The 15,367-nt window shown below is 37.5% G+C and overlaps 2 protein-coding genes across 6 annotated transcripts; both read right to left on the bottom strand.

Moving 5' to 3' along the window:
* Nucleotides 1-20: 20 nt before the first annotated feature.
* LOC125188054 (nonsense-mediated mRNA decay factor SMG7-like) lies at nt 21-6,244 on the bottom strand. 2 transcript variants are annotated; one of them, XM_048084795.1, is made up of 8 exons: nt 5,966-6,244; nt 4,914-5,060; nt 3,769-4,377; nt 3,531-3,653; nt 3,030-3,262; nt 996-2,944; nt 642-758; nt 21-548 (listed from the first exon to the last, which is right to left on the bottom strand). In XM_048084795.1, exons 2-6 carry the CDS (start codon nt 4,980-4,982, stop codon nt 1,024-1,026), a joined length of 2,955 nt encoding a protein of 984 aa, XP_047940752.1. In that variant the 5' UTR covers nt 4,983-5,060; nt 5,966-6,244; the 3' UTR covers nt 21-548; nt 642-758; nt 996-1,023. The 2 variants fall into 2 exon arrangements, with proteins under 2 accessions (XP_047940752.1, XP_047940753.1); XM_048084796.1 differs by having other exon boundaries at nt 4,914-4,982.
* A 1,473-nt stretch (nt 6,245-7,717) lies between these two features.
* On the bottom strand, nt 7,718-13,776 carry LOC125188053 (nonsense-mediated mRNA decay factor SMG7-like). 4 transcript variants are annotated; one of them, XM_048084791.1, is made up of 8 exons: nt 13,497-13,776; nt 12,452-12,520; nt 11,382-11,990; nt 11,146-11,268; nt 10,745-10,977; nt 8,707-10,657; nt 8,405-8,525; nt 7,718-8,283 (listed from the first exon to the last, which is right to left on the bottom strand). In XM_048084791.1, the coding sequence occupies exons 2-6, from the start codon at nt 12,518-12,520 to the stop codon at nt 8,734-8,736; spliced, it is 2,958 nt and encodes a 985-aa protein (XP_047940748.1). In that variant the 5' UTR covers nt 13,497-13,776; the 3' UTR covers nt 7,718-8,283; nt 8,405-8,525; nt 8,707-8,733. The 4 variants fall into 4 exon arrangements, with proteins under 4 accessions (XP_047940748.1, XP_047940749.1, XP_047940750.1 ...); XM_048084792.1 differs by having other exon boundaries at nt 8,405-8,522; XM_048084793.1 differs by having other exon boundaries at nt 13,522-13,776.
* Between the last annotated feature and the right edge of the window lie 1,591 nt (nt 13,777-15,367).

Genomic DNA, 15,367 nt, shown 5'->3' with positions numbered 1-15,367 from the left:
CCCAAAAACAAACCATGGAGTGACATAAACAGACATCTAATTAGTAACATCACAATGTACTTGACAATGACAGAAAAAACAATCACCTAAGAATATTAGGTCTTGATTCTGTAATAAAACCATCAACCACACAGGTTGAAATACCTTATTGCGTTTATCAGCGCATTCTTATTTAAACTATCAACCAGGAAAAACTTCAATTATGAAAGAAAAATCTCTACGAATCGTCAAATTCCACTTCAGAGCATTTGTTGACATACTGACGACTCCAAAGACTAATATTATAAACTTTAAGCTTTTCAAACTTTCATCATGGCAGACGACACACGGAATGCTTCAGATGAAAGAACTTCACCAGCCACAAAGGTAAAAGGATTTGCTAGAACTTCTACAAATTCCCATCCAGGCCATCCACCACAATCCAAATATCCCTGAAGGCTTATCCAACTGATCCGACCAGAGAATGCATTCAAGCTTATAAGATTTCCACGCGCATTACTCACTGAATTATAAGCTCCATTCAAACCATCTGCCAAACTCGACACAAGCTGCAAGAAAATAAAAAAAGGTCATTCCACATAACCTCAAACAGAGAATGCAGAGAAAAGGTTCTAGGGTTTGGGGGAGGTGGAGAGAAAGACCTCTTGCAAAGCAGGTGCCTGCAACGCTCCAGACCAACAATGTTCCCTTAAAACTTAATAACATTGCCCATTTCCAAACATTGACGGACGAAATGTAGCACCCAAGAACATTTGATGCTGCAGCAATTTGGCAATCACCATAATGTGTAAGAAACCAAACTCAGTAAGATACTAGACTGAAACACTTAGTAATGATATATTCAAGGACCCCGCATATAGGTATATTCTCCCACCGTATTCAAAAAATAGAAACATTTGAAACGGCATGGGTTTTAAGGCACAATTGGTAAAGTAAGTTTAAAAAACGGAGGGAGTATAAAAATAAACATGCATGCCACAAGGAATAGACATTACCTTTGCCATCTATGCTTCCTTAATCATCTCACACAAAGAAACGACTTTCCCAAAGTGACTGTCCTTGATACTGCTGCTGTGGCAAGCCAAGTTGTTGGTTCCCTTTCTGAAATTCTTTCTGCTGCTCCTCATAGTGCAGCATATGTTCTGAAAAGGGATTGTCCTGCCAGCCTTTCTGATTATTACTCTGGACTTGTATTGGTACCTGCTTCCCAGGGAAAGGGAAATTAGCAGTTCCCATTAAGCCATTAATATTGCTCACAGAAGGGAATGCAGGGACGATATGATTCCCAGAATTGCTGAACCCAACACCTTGGTTGGATGAAGACAGCTGATAGCCATCAAGCCAGCTGTAATCATCTGTTTGAGGAATTGAAGTTTCATTCTGGGGCATGCTGTTGAATGCTTCATCCACAACCTTGGAAGGAAGAGAGCCAAAACCAGGTGGTGGACCGATGTGTCTAACAGGTCGACTCACTGGATTCTTTTTTGAGCCAGGCGGCATGACCAATGATGGTTTGGCGCTCAGGCCATCAACGAATGAACCAGAAGTTATGATAGAGTCAAACTTAGATGGCACACTAGCTTGTGGATTCATAACAGGATAGTTATGGCTAGGACCAGCATGGATAAATTGGGGGTAAGGCAAGGAAACAGATGCATGCTGATAAAGTCCAAACTTATCTTGCAGATCAGATTTCACTCCATTTTCCATCAAGTTCATCTGGGAAAAACCATTTGCAATAGGCAACTGATTTGCTGACCACATCGATGTGCTGGGTTGGATGGGTTGCGGATACTGAGTAGTTCCATTAGCAACAGTGTTAAATCCAGGTGCAGAAGATTTCATGCCTGCAGACACCGCACTCTTTAAGAGGAACCCATCTTGCACAGCAGAGGGAGATCCCTTTTCATTCCCAAAATCAACCTTGCTAGCCTCACCGACAGAAGCAGAAATCCCCGGAGAAGTCAATTTCAGAGAGAACTCATCCATATGCCTTTCAGTAGTTGGAGGCTTAAATACAATCACCTCGTCATCTTCATCATCCGCTTCCGCACCCACCACTATCTTTGGCAGAGCAGCCAGAGCCATTCGCCCTTTCGATGAAATATCTAGCGAGTTAACATTCACATTAGGTTCCAAATGACTGGGAAGCGAAAGATCATCAGAAATCTGAGGTTCAACACCAAAGACAAACTTTTTCATCTGATCGTCGAAATATACTCCATCAGGGCCAACTCGAACAACATTAGCAAGAGCCTTTCCAGCTGCTATAATCCTCTTTACACGTGCAATCCTCTCTTTGCTGCCTCCATCACCTCCAAATAAGTGCTTCCTTGAAAAATCAAGGATGAGTTGAGCAGGAAGCAGAGGATGAAATCCTCTCAACTCAAAATCTTCAGGTAATGCAAGGCGATTAGCAGTTTCACTTTCATCATACTTGCTCATATTTGAGAAACATGTCTCATCTTCATCTTCATTAATCGACACGAGGCCACTAGACAAGAGCTTATTCAGAAATATGATGCATTTATTCCAGAAAAAAGATCTTGCTTTAACTTGTTTCTCCTCCAATTCACTGCCAACAGCAAAATCCTGACGACACGCCAACCATTCTACAAACACCATAATCCCAGGTAGAAAATAGCTTAATGAGGGATCAGTTAAATGGTTGCACCGCTCAAGAATGCTGCCCACAAATTCAAATGCAGCAGTAAAAGCATTTTGAAGCAGGACATTGCGTTGTAGAATGTCAGCATAGGATTGGTTTTCACCTTCCCTGCTCACATTATGTACAGTGAATATTAGGACCGCAATCATTCTAATGATTGCAAGCCTACACTCAGCTGCATCTGAACCAAAGTTGAGCTCGTCATCAGCCCCACTGGAAAGAAGTTCCAATAAATCACTTTTAACCATAGAGAACGCTTCAGGAAAGATTTCAAGGCTGGAATCATAACAAAAGGAACAAGTGTCAGTAATTGTCTTCTGCAACTAGAATCTTCTAATGCTTTACCAAATTCAGAACCAACCTTGTGCGCGTGAAGAGAATGCCGTTCAACCTAACAAACTTTGTAATAAAAGCTTTGAAGAGTTCAGACTTATTTGGAGCTCTTTCCTTCATTGCACTAGCTACTGGCTTATTTTCCTTCAAGGCAGGCCTTGGCTCCCCTTTGCCTTTTCCCTTTCCAGGCAACCTTGCAGGCGACATCTTCACAGAAGGAGCTTTACCATCACCAAGTATCTGGGAGTAATTCTGACGATTCTGTGAAATAAATGAAAGAGCATTAAGAGAGAAAACTATAGGGTTCCATATGTATCTTCACCCATTCTGTAACCACTTTAAAATATAACTGTTGTTCAACACTTCCAGAACCACAAGACTTTTGAAAATGAGCAGTGACGGCAGGAAGTTCTGACTTGTAGGTTATTTTCTAAACTTAAGGTTCTACAGAACTAGTTGGCAGGTCAAGTTACTCAGGATGCAAGAAATTGAAGTTGTGCTGTCACAGTAGTCTGGACACTATTTTTACCTTCTCAAACGCAATGATTAAGTTGTCTCTTGCAGTTACAAATGGGATATCCACTGCTAGACTTCGAAAATAGCGATATATCGACAGCAGTTCATCATTTGAATATCCAGCCAGTATGGCAAGCTAAAAATTGCAAAGGACAACATTCAATTAAGGCGACCAAGAGACTCAACGAAGTCAAGCACGCTAGTTAATAGGAAGTAATTAAGAAAATAATAATATTGATGTATCAGTGCACCTGATGATGTGGATTACCACTTGAAGGCCATATTGAGGAAGCTTGCGAATAATAGCTTGATGCAGCTGCAAAATCCCGGGCTTTAGAATCCCCTTCTCCATATAGGCTTTTGTAACGAGCAAGATCACCCAAATAGATCAGACAACGATGACATGTCATCAAACCTTTTTTCCCCTCTGGAGATTTATTTCCATCTTTTGACACTGGGATCTGATTTTCTGGATCATCAGAAGAATATCCCAATGGGAGTCCATACTTAGATCTTATCTTCAACATCAAATCATGATAAAATCCAGTAGCCTCAGAGAGGAATGTCTTAAACTGAGTACGGATCTTTGTAAGTCGATCAGGTAGCGCACGAAGTGTCCCTTTACCATTTTGGGGTGCAGGTGATCCTGCCGAAGCCGCTGCAGCAAAGAGGGCCCTTAGCTCCTCAATCCTCCTATAATGCAATTGCCATAGAGCATATTCTATATCATGTTGTTCAGAAAAAGCATGGTCTTCAAGGAGAATTGCTTCATAATTTTCACGCATATTCTGCCATGTGTTAGGATCTGAAGGGATTCTGGCCTGTGCTGCTTTTCTTCGCTTGTTCTCCAACTCAACATTCTACAACAGGACAAAGAAGTCAAGTCAGACTAGAGAAAATACACCATTAACTTTTTAGGCAGACAGAGAAATAAAGATGCAATACTTTTTAGGGGTGTCAATCCCATAACTTTTGAAACTGGAATATAAGATCAGAAGATTTTAATTTTTCCCAAATGTCCTATGATGATCCAAATCAAAACTGATGTGTCAAAATTAAATATGATGTGGCAGCACAAGCACATGGTTTTTGAAAAATCATACTCCCTCCGTCCCCAAAGATTATGAACAATGTGTTCGCCACGGGTTTTAATATATAAAGGGAAAAGTAAGAGAGAGAGGGAGAAAGGGTAGTGGAAATAATGTTAGTGGAGAGTGGGGTCCACAATATTGTAATGGTATAAGTTTGTAAATAAAATGGTACGGAAAAGTTATGATTTTATATACCAGTTTCAAAGGAAGTTAATGTAAAGTTGTGATTCAAATGGTAATTATTCCGACTTTTTATGATGGCATGGCAAACATGAGAATCAAAGGAAGTAGTAGGAGATATATACCTTGTTGAAAAGTTGTTGAACACGCTCTCTAGAAGGATTTTCTTTGGCGTTATCCATCAGCAAGGTCATCTTCCATCAAATGAATGGTTGCAAAAGGCAATTGAACACGATAGAGACAGTAAAAATACACAACATCTTCATAAGAAACTGACAATGGAATAACATAGTAATCAGAAATAAAGGGTAAACAGAAAAACAAAGTTCATCGTTATGTGCACCAAATGTTATTACAGTAATTTTGAAAAATAGAGGTGCAAAAAAGCATACCAGCCAGAGCGAAACACATGCAAATATTATACTAATCTGATGTCTGCTATCGTGAATACACCTTATTCTTACAAAGGTGCAGCTAAAAGATGCCCTCTTTCAAGCCATGAAATCAAACATTTCAATTTTCAACTGCATAATATCATCTATGTAATAAGTATATTTCAGTGTTCATCACACGCCCTAAAAGTGCATAACCAACAATAAATCATAGTACTAATATTTTGCATTAGTTCTAATTGCCAACCCTTAACATATGGGACTATGGGAGTTCGGCAAGGATAAAAATAAGTCAAATAAATAAAAATTAAGTCAAAGCAAGTCTTCATCATAATCAAATAATGGATAGAATGCCAATGCTCATAAAAGTTGTTGCAAATTGAATGTTTACGATTCAGTTCCGGAGAGGATTAAATGTTCCAAAAATACATGCAAGTCAAAACCTTCATTCTTATTTTATTGATACTTACAGTAGGACTACAAATATAAATGAACATGAGCAACAATTGGGCATGAGCTAAAACATAACAAGACAATTGATTGATAAATGAACAATATCCCAAACCCTAAAATCATCCATATTGACCGGCATGTGGAAACAACTTCGCAGATTTTAGGTTCATGAGGTTAAATAACTATAAAAACATCAGATATTAACCACCAAGCATACAAAACCTTAAATTAAACCGACAGAATACATCAATCAAACAATGAGAATTATCATCATAAAATCTATAAGTGCACAGCAACCATAATCTCCCAATAAGAAACCAAAAGAAACTCACCACCAGCAAAACAACTGCACCAGATCGGCAAAATTCCACAGATAAAAACTGAGAATGATTACCCCAATTCAAATTTCATATCCATTCAATCTAGGGTTTGTAATTGGGGACTCTGATTTTGGTGGGTTTTCTGTATCCTCGAAATTCATTAAAAATCTAAAGGATTTTCTGATGCCATAGAATTGTGGGAAGTAGAAAAAGTGATGAATTGGTTGAGAGGGAGGGAGAAGGTGAGAGGAGGGAGGCGACGGGATGACGATGACTTTTTGATTTTTGATTTTCTATTTTTGAATTATGTATTTATATTGGGAAAATCATGACATTCAAGTATTCAACCAAGTTTACTCTATACGCAGCCGTCACTGTTTGTAAGTCACCTCCTCAAAAATATACTACTCCCTCCGTCCCAAGGTAATTGGGTATTTCTTTTGGGAACGGAATTTAAGAAATTGAAGTGTCAAAGGATAAAGTAGAAAAAATAAAATATAATAGATAGTAAAGACAAATGTATAAGAGCTGTCGCCGACCTAATATTCATATAGAGCACTACATGAAAAAATTATATATTCGACATTTCACAATAGTACATGAAGAAAAGGAAAAAAAAAATCACATAATTAAGCTCGACACTTCAAAACATAAATCACTTCCACCATAAAGACCTACAAAGAGAACAACATAAACAACACGAAGAAGAATTTGACAAGGCCGTGTTCATGCACGGCCGCAGCAAAGAGGGTCACCCCGTCTGCTACAAAGTACGAAATTATTTGTTATTTCTCTAACAACTCTAAACTCAAAACTGTATTTGGGAGCACGTGCATCATTATAAAGCATGAAACATATTTAAGAGTTAAAAAACAAAATAGGTTTTGTTTTCAAGTCTTGCTTTTCTTTGGCTATATATTGTTGTGCAACATTACCCCTAACTATACCACTAATCCACTAACTATGGAAATTAATTAATCAACTAACACTTAATCACACGTTTTATATATTTTAATTCATTTAATATCTATTTTAAATGGTCATTTTCCAAATACCCCTAAAATTCCTCTTATTTCTCTAAACACCCCCAAAACTCCACTTTTATATATTGTATAGATTGATGGTTAACTTCATAAGTTAAACCCCTTTAAATAGTGATTAGTAAGTATCATTATATATAAAATATGCATTTTAACTGTAAAAGGTGGATCACCTATTCTTAACACAGTATTTCATAATTCCTAAATACACTTAGGACTCGTTTGATAAAAAAGATTGGATATAAGAAGATATGTAAAACAGGATAAGAAATACGGGCTTCATATCAAGATATGTAAAGATATGATTTTTTTTCCGTTATTGTTTGATAGAAAAGAAATTGTCTAAAATTGTATTTTATATTAAATAACATGGCTTAACTTGACAAATTGGTGGGATACATAAACATGGTTAATGTTATAATTTTGGTAAGATTGGTTAGAGCCCTTGTCTTATATTAGACTTTGAGTTAAGCTTAAATATAATATCAAACAATTAGAAATGTCCATATATAATTCTCTATCTTGGTAAAACACGCCCTTAGCAGTAGGTTATTTAGTTTGATATATTAGATGGTTGTCCGAAATTGGACCATGTTAGTGAATTTTAGTGAGAAATTGAGTTTGTGCCCAACCCAATGAACAAGCTACATCAAGACCATCGTGGTACCATCACACATCACAATCAAGATATGTAAATAAAAGAGATACGTAATGAAATGTCCACTAGACCAAAAACACACCATGGACTGATATCGACAGACATCAAGTATCATTACAATGTACTCGACTTGACAACGAAAAAAACAATAACAATCACCTAAGAATATAATGTCTTCATTCCATAATAAAACCATTAACCATCAACCACAAGGGTTGAAATACCTTACTGCGTTTATCATCGCATTCTTATTTAAACTATCAACCATGAAAAACTTCAAATATCAAAGAAAAATCTCTACAAATCGTCAAATTCCACTTCAGAGCTTTCGTTGACATACCGACGACCGCAAAGACTTGTATTATAAAAATTTAGCTTTTCAAACTTTCATCATGGCACACCACACGGAATGCTTTAGATGAAAGAACTTCACCAGCCACAAAGGTATAGGATTTGCTAGAACTTCTACAAATTCCCATCCAGATATGACCACCCCCATCCACCACAGATCCAAATATCCTTGAAGGCTTATCCAACTGATCCGACCAGAGAATGCATTCAAGCTTATAAGATTTCCACGCACATTACTTACTGAATTATAAGCTCCATTCAAACCATCTGCTCGATACAAGCTGCACGGGAAAAAAAAAAAAAAAAAAAAAAAAAGAGAGAAAAAAAAAAAGTTATTCCACGTAACCTCAAAAGGATAATGCAGCGAAGTGGTTCTAGAGTTGGGGTGAGGGGGAGAGAGACCTCTTTGAAAGCAGGAGCCTGCAACACTCCAGACCAACAATGTTCCATTAAAACTTAATAACATTGCCCATTTCCCAACAGCGACGGACGAAATATAGCACCCAACCATGAACATTTGCTGCTGCAGCAATTTGGCGACCACCATAATGTGTTAGAAACCAAACTCAGTAAGATACTAAAGTGAAACCCTTATGCCGAAGTTTACTTTGGTAATACTGACAATTTTTAATGAATATTCAAGGTCCCAGCATATAGGTATATATATAAATAGAGATGCATGCCACAAGGAATATGGACATTACCTTTGCCATCTATGCTTCTTAATCGCCTCACACAAAAAATCGACCTTCCCAAAGTGACTGTCCTTGATACTGCTGCTGCGGCAAGCCAAGCTGTTGGTTTCCTTTCTGAAATTCTTTCTGCTGCTCCTCATAGTGCAGCATATGTTCTGAATAGGGATGTTCCTGCCAGCCGTTCTGTTTATTACTCTGGACTTGTATCGGTACCTGCTTCCCAGGGAAAGGGAAAGTAGCAGTTCCCATTAAGCCATTGATATTGCTCACAGAAGGGAATGCAGGGACGACCTGATTCCCAGAATTGCTAAACCCACCACCTTGATTGGATGAAGACAGCTGATAGCCATCTAGCCAGCTGTAATCATCTGTTTGAGGAAGTGAAGTTCCATTCTGGGGGTTGCTATTGAACAATGCTTCATCCACAACCTTGGAACGAACAGAGCCGAAACCAGGTGGCGGACCAATGTGTCTAACAGGTCGACTCACTGGATTTTTTTTTGAGCCAGGTGGCATGGCCAATGATGGTTTGATGCTCAGGCCATCAACGAATGACCCAGAAGGTATGATGGAGTCAAACTTAGACGGTACACTAGCTTGCGGATTCATTATAGGATGGTTATGGCTAGGACCAGCATTCATAAATTGGGGGTAAGGCAAGGAAACAGAAGCATGTTGATATACTTCAAACTTATCTTGCAGATCAGACCTCACTCCATTTGCCATCAAGTTCATCTGGGCCATACCACTTGCTATAGGAGAGTGATTTGATGAACACATTGAGGTGCTGGGTTGGATAGGTTGCGGATACTGAGTAGTGCCATTAGCAACAGTGTTAAATCCAGATGCAAAAGATTCCATGCCTGCAGTCAATGCACTCTGCAAGAGAAACCCATCCTGCACACCAGAGAGGGATCCCTTTTCATTCCCAAAGTTAACCTTGCTAGCCTCACTGACAGAAGCAGAAATCGCTGGAGAAGTCAATTTCAGAGAGAACTCATCCATATGCCTTTCAGTAGTTGGAGGCCTAAATACAATCACCTCGTCGTCTTCATCATCCGCTTCCACACGCACCTCTATCTTTGGCAGAGCAGCCAGAGCCATTCGGCCAACCGATGAAATATCTAGCGAGTTATCGTTCACATTAGGTTCCAAATGACTGGGAAGCAAATTCTCATCAGGAACCTGAGGTTCAGAACCAAAGACAAACTTTTTCATCCGGTCGTCGAAATATACTCCATCAGGGCCAACTCGAACAACATTAGCAAGAGCCTTTCCAGCTGCTATAATCCTCTTTACACGTGCAATCCTCTCTTTGCTGCCTCCATCACCTACAAATAAGTGCTTCCTTGAAAAATCAAGGATGAGTTGAGCAGGAAGCAGAGGATGGAATCCTCTCAACTCAAAATCTTCAGGTAATGCAAGGCGATTAGCAGTTTCACTTTCATCATACTTGCTCATATTTGAGAAACATGTCTCATCTTCGTCTTCAGTAATAGATACAAGGCCACTAGACAAGAGTTTATTCAGAAACACGATGCATTTATTCCAGAAAAAGGATCTTGCGTTAACTTGTTTTTCCTCCAATTCACTGCCAACAGCAAAATCCTGGCGACACGCCAACCATTCCACAAACACCATAATCCCAGGTAGCAAATAGCTTGATGAGGGATCAGATAAATGGTTGCACCGCTCAAGAATGCTGCCCACAAATTCAAATGAAGCAGTGAAAGCATTTTGAAGCAGGACAGAGCGCTGTAGAATATCAGCATAGGACTGGTTTTCACCTTCCCTGCTCACATTATGTACAGTAAATATCAGGATAGCAATCATTCTAATGATTGCAAGCCTACATTCAGTTGCATCTGAACCAAAGTTAAGCTCATCATCTGGCCCACTAGAAAGAAGTTCCAATAAATCACTTTTAACCATAGAGAACGCTTCAGGAAAGATTTCCAGGCTGGAATCATGACAAAGGAACAATTGTCAAAATTTGTACATTCTGCAGCTACAATCCTTTAATACAATTATCAAATTCACAACATACCTTGTGCGCGTGAAGAGAATGCCATTCAACCTAATAAATTTCGTTATAAAAGCTTTGAAGAGTTCAGACTTATTTGGAGCTCTTTCCTTCAATGTACTAGCTACCGGCTTATTCTCCTTCAAAGCATGTCTTGGCTCGCCTTTGCCTTTTCCCTTTCCAGGCAACCTTGCAGGTGACATCTTCACAGAAGGAGCTTTACCATCACCAAGTATTTGGGAGTAATTCTGACGATTCTGTAAAATTTTAAAAAAAAAAATGAGAAAATTATGCTTCTGTAAAAATTTAAAGAGAAAATTATATGCTCAACTTAGGCTTCCATGGAACTAGTTGCCAGATCAAGCTGACTCAAGATGCAAGTAATTGAAATTATGCTGTCACAGTAGTCTGGACACTGAATTTACCTTCTCAAATGCAATGATTAAGTTATCTCTTGCAGTAACAAATGGGATATCCACTGCTAGACTTCGAAAATAGCGATATATCGACAGCAGTTCATCATTTGAATATCCAGCCAGTATGGCAAGCTAAAAATTATAAAACGAAAAAACTGAATTAAGGCGACCGAGAGATTCAAAAGTAAAACATGCTACGTAATAGGAAGTAACAAAAAAATCATAATAGCGATATATAAGTGCACCTGATGATGTGGATTACCACTTGAAGGCCATATTGAGGAAGCTTGCAAATAATAACTTGATGCTGCTGCAAAATCCCGGGCTTTAGAATCCCCTTCGCCATATAAGCTTTTGTAACGAGCAAGATCACCCAAATAGATCAGACAGCGATGACAAGACATCAAGCCTTTTTTCCCCTCTGAAGATGTGTTTCCATCTTTTGACATTGGGATCTGATTTTCTGGATCATCAGAAGAATATCCCAATGGGAGTCCATACTTAGATCTTATCTTCAACATCAAATCATGATAAAATCCAGTAGCCTCAGAGAGGAATGTCTTAAACTGAGTACGGATCTTTGTAAGTCGATCAGGTACCGCACGCAGTGTCCCTTTACCATTTTGGGGTGCAGGTGATCCTGCCGAAGCCGCTGCAGCAAAGAGGGCCCTTAGCTCCTCAATCCTCCTATAATGCAATTGCCATAGAGCATATTCTATATCATGTTGTTCAGAAAAAGCATGGTCTTCAAGGATAATTGCTTCATAATTTTCACGCATATTCTGCCATGTGTTAGGATCTGAAGGGATTCTGGCCTGCGCTGCTTTTCTTCGCTTGTTCTCCAACTCAACATTCTACATCAGGCCAAAGAAGTTAAGTCAAACAATAAAATATACACCTAACTTTATAGGCATACAAACAAATAAAGATGCAATACTTCTTAGGGGTGTCAATCCCATAACTTCTGAAACTGGAATAAAACAGCTTTTCAATTTTTCACAATTGTCCAACAAGGATTAAAATCGGAACTGATGTGGCAACAAAACCACATCATTTTGGATAAATCGTACTGTAGTATTTGATTTTGCGACATTAGTTTCAATTTTGAGCATTGTGGGACAATAGTGAATGTTTTAAAAAGTTACTACTATGATTTAATACTCCGGTTTCAAAACTTATGGAATTGACCAGTAATAAATGAGAAGTTTTTATTTAAATGGCAATTATCCCTACTTTTTAGAATGGTATGGGAAACACGAGAATATTTTATCGTTGTGCGCTGAGAAAATCAAAGGAAGTTGTAGGAGATATATACCTTGTTGAAAAGTTGTTGAACACGCTCTCTAGTAGGATTTCCTTTGTCGCTATCCATCACCAAGGTCATCTGCACTCCAATAAATGGTTGCAAAAGTCAATTCGACATGATAGAGACACATTAAAAATGAACATCTTCATAAGAAACTGACAAGGAAATAAAAGAGTAATAAAAAATAAGGGTTAACAGAAAAACAAAGTTCATCATTATGTGCAACAAATTTTATTAGAGTAATTTTGAAAAATAAAGATGCAAAAAAAGTATAACAGCCAGAGCGAAACACATGCAAATATTATCCTAATCTGATGTCTGCTATCGTGAATACACCTTATTCATACAAAGCAGCAGCTAAAAGAAGTCTTCTTTCAAGCCAAATATCTAACATTTCAATTTTTAAATGCCCATTATCATGTAAGTATATATTTCAGTGTTCAACACACACCCTAAAAGTGTGTAACCAACAAGAAATCATAATATTTGTCCATGAGGTCCAATTGCCTACCCTCTTCATTTATATGAAAATTCACAAAACAAAAAAAGTAAAAATAAATTAAAAATAAAACAAAGCAAATCTTTAACATAATCCAGTAAAGGATATATGTCAGTGCTCATAAAAGTTGCCTAGATGAAAGTATATAATTCACTTCCGGAGAGGATTAAATGCTTCAAACAAAAACAAGCAAGTCAAAACCTTAATTCTTATTTTACTCAAACTTAAGATATGACTGCAACTGGACATGAGCTAAAACATGACAAAGCAATTGATTGATAAATAAACCAAATGCCAAACCCTAAATTCATCTATGTTTACCGGCATGTGGAAACAACTTCGTAGATTTAGGTTAAATGAGGTTAAACAACTAAAAAATCAGCAAATATTAACCACCAAGTCATCAAACATACAAAACCCTAAATTAAACCGACTCAATACGTCAATCAAATAACAATAATAACCATCATAAAACTATACGTGCACAGCAACCATAATCTCCCAATAAGAAACTCCCCCCCAACAAAATAACTGCACAAGATCTGCAAAGATTACCAGCAAAAAAACTGCCAATGATTACCCCCAATCAAAGTTCACATACATTCACACGCTCGCCGAATCTAGGGTTTCTAATTGCGGGCTTCGATTTTGGTGGGTTTTCTGTATTCTTGAATTCACTAATAATAATCGAAAGGATTTTCTGATGCCATAGAATTGTGGGAAGTAGAAAAAGTGATGAATTGGTTGAAAAAGAGGGAGGAGAGGGAATGCAGGGGATGACGATGACCTTTTGATTTTTTATTTTTGATTTTTCAAGTTTTAAATTGTTTTTATTTTGGGCAAAACATTAAAATCAACGAAGGTTTTTATAGTAGGTGTGTCTATGCCGCCGTGACTGTTACTCACCTCCTCAAAAATAAAATTGGTTTTTTCTTCTTATTTTAGGGTGGATATAAAACCAAATTGTCTTTATGCGTAGAAAATTAAATCAACGGACGTTTCAGATGATTAATTTTGATTTTATTGGTGATAATTTCATATCTATTGTGAGAATATGTAGTAGTTTTAGTGTGATATTACAAAAACAAAATCAAATTAAAAAATGCTGAAGCACAATAGTCAGAGGGCGAGAGCAGCCCAATGCAGCATGGGCTTATTGTTAAATAGTACTTTATTAGCCCAAGTAAGTGATGTCGCTGATTAAATAATTTCTTAGCCCAAATTAGTGTTGTCGATAATTTATCATCCTTATTTATCATTTATTGTAAAACTAATATGTAAAAAAAAAAGTAGATATGATTGTATTGAATTTATGCCTTGTTTATTATACTCATAAAAGAATACTACAATATTAAAAGAATTTTAACATAATACACTGGAACACATTTGTATGCTAATTGTTGTCATAGTTGTGAAATAGTACTAACTAAAAGAAAAAAGAAGCAGTGCAAGGATATTGTTGTACTAATATATACTCCCTTCCACTCATAAAAAAAAAAATATTTTTCATTTTCGTCCATCTTATAAAAATATGACATTTCCGTTTATAGAAAGTTATCTCAATTTATTATCTCTATATATCAGTTATTTACAACTCATATCATCATTAAAAACAATAATATAATAAGGGTCTCACTATCCACTAAACTATTTTAACTATCATTCCCCTCTTCTCTCTTACTTTACCAATTTTATCTTAATTCACGTGGCATATCAAATGTTCATGTTTTTATTGGGGGGAGAGTATATCGTGTTGGATCTTAATTGGTTATTTTTTAATCACATGGCTTAATTTAGTAAAATATAAATATGTGTCATGCATTGTTAATAAACTTCGTGCTTAAAATCTTTTAACTCGATCTACTTCAAGAGTTATCATGTTATGTGTGTAGGGATCAGATAACTCGGGATTCACTAATTACCGGGACCTCTTTTATTGCAATTGATCTGAGATGGCTAATCTCAGAGTTACAAGCCAAGATACAATGCATACAATCGAACTATACAATCTACAGATGCTACAAGATACAAAGAGAACCCTAGCACTAATCAGAATCCTTGACCGGTTCTGATTCCATAGCTAAATCCTTGAATCTTGACCTGCACACTCAAGTAGAACAGTTAATAACATAAGAAATCAGATCCTAAAGGATCTGCAACAAGGAATGACAAACAAGATAGAAACCGCGGGACTATGGCTCAGGTTGCACCAGCAACTTCACACAGGCCAAGAACCTCCTCTATCTTCACCAAAAGTCACAAGGGAGCACAGCGAGACAAACTAGACCCCAAACCCTAGGAGTCTACCGTTTGCTACTTTGCACCGGCCACCTCTCACACGAAATCACAATCACAACTCAGAATCACCTCCGTAAGATCTAGAGGTCACAGATCTCTCAACGCACAAGGAATCGCCAGAAGATCTT

The sequence above is a fragment of the Salvia hispanica genome, chromosome 5 (genome assembly GCF_023119035.1).
Source record: "Salvia hispanica cultivar TCC Black 2014 chromosome 5, UniMelb_Shisp_WGS_1.0, whole genome shotgun sequence".
NCBI lineage: Eukaryota > Viridiplantae > Streptophyta > Magnoliopsida > Lamiales > Lamiaceae > Salvia > Salvia hispanica.
Note: the sequence above shows the minus strand (reverse complement) of the source record. Positions and strands in the feature narration are given on the sequence as shown.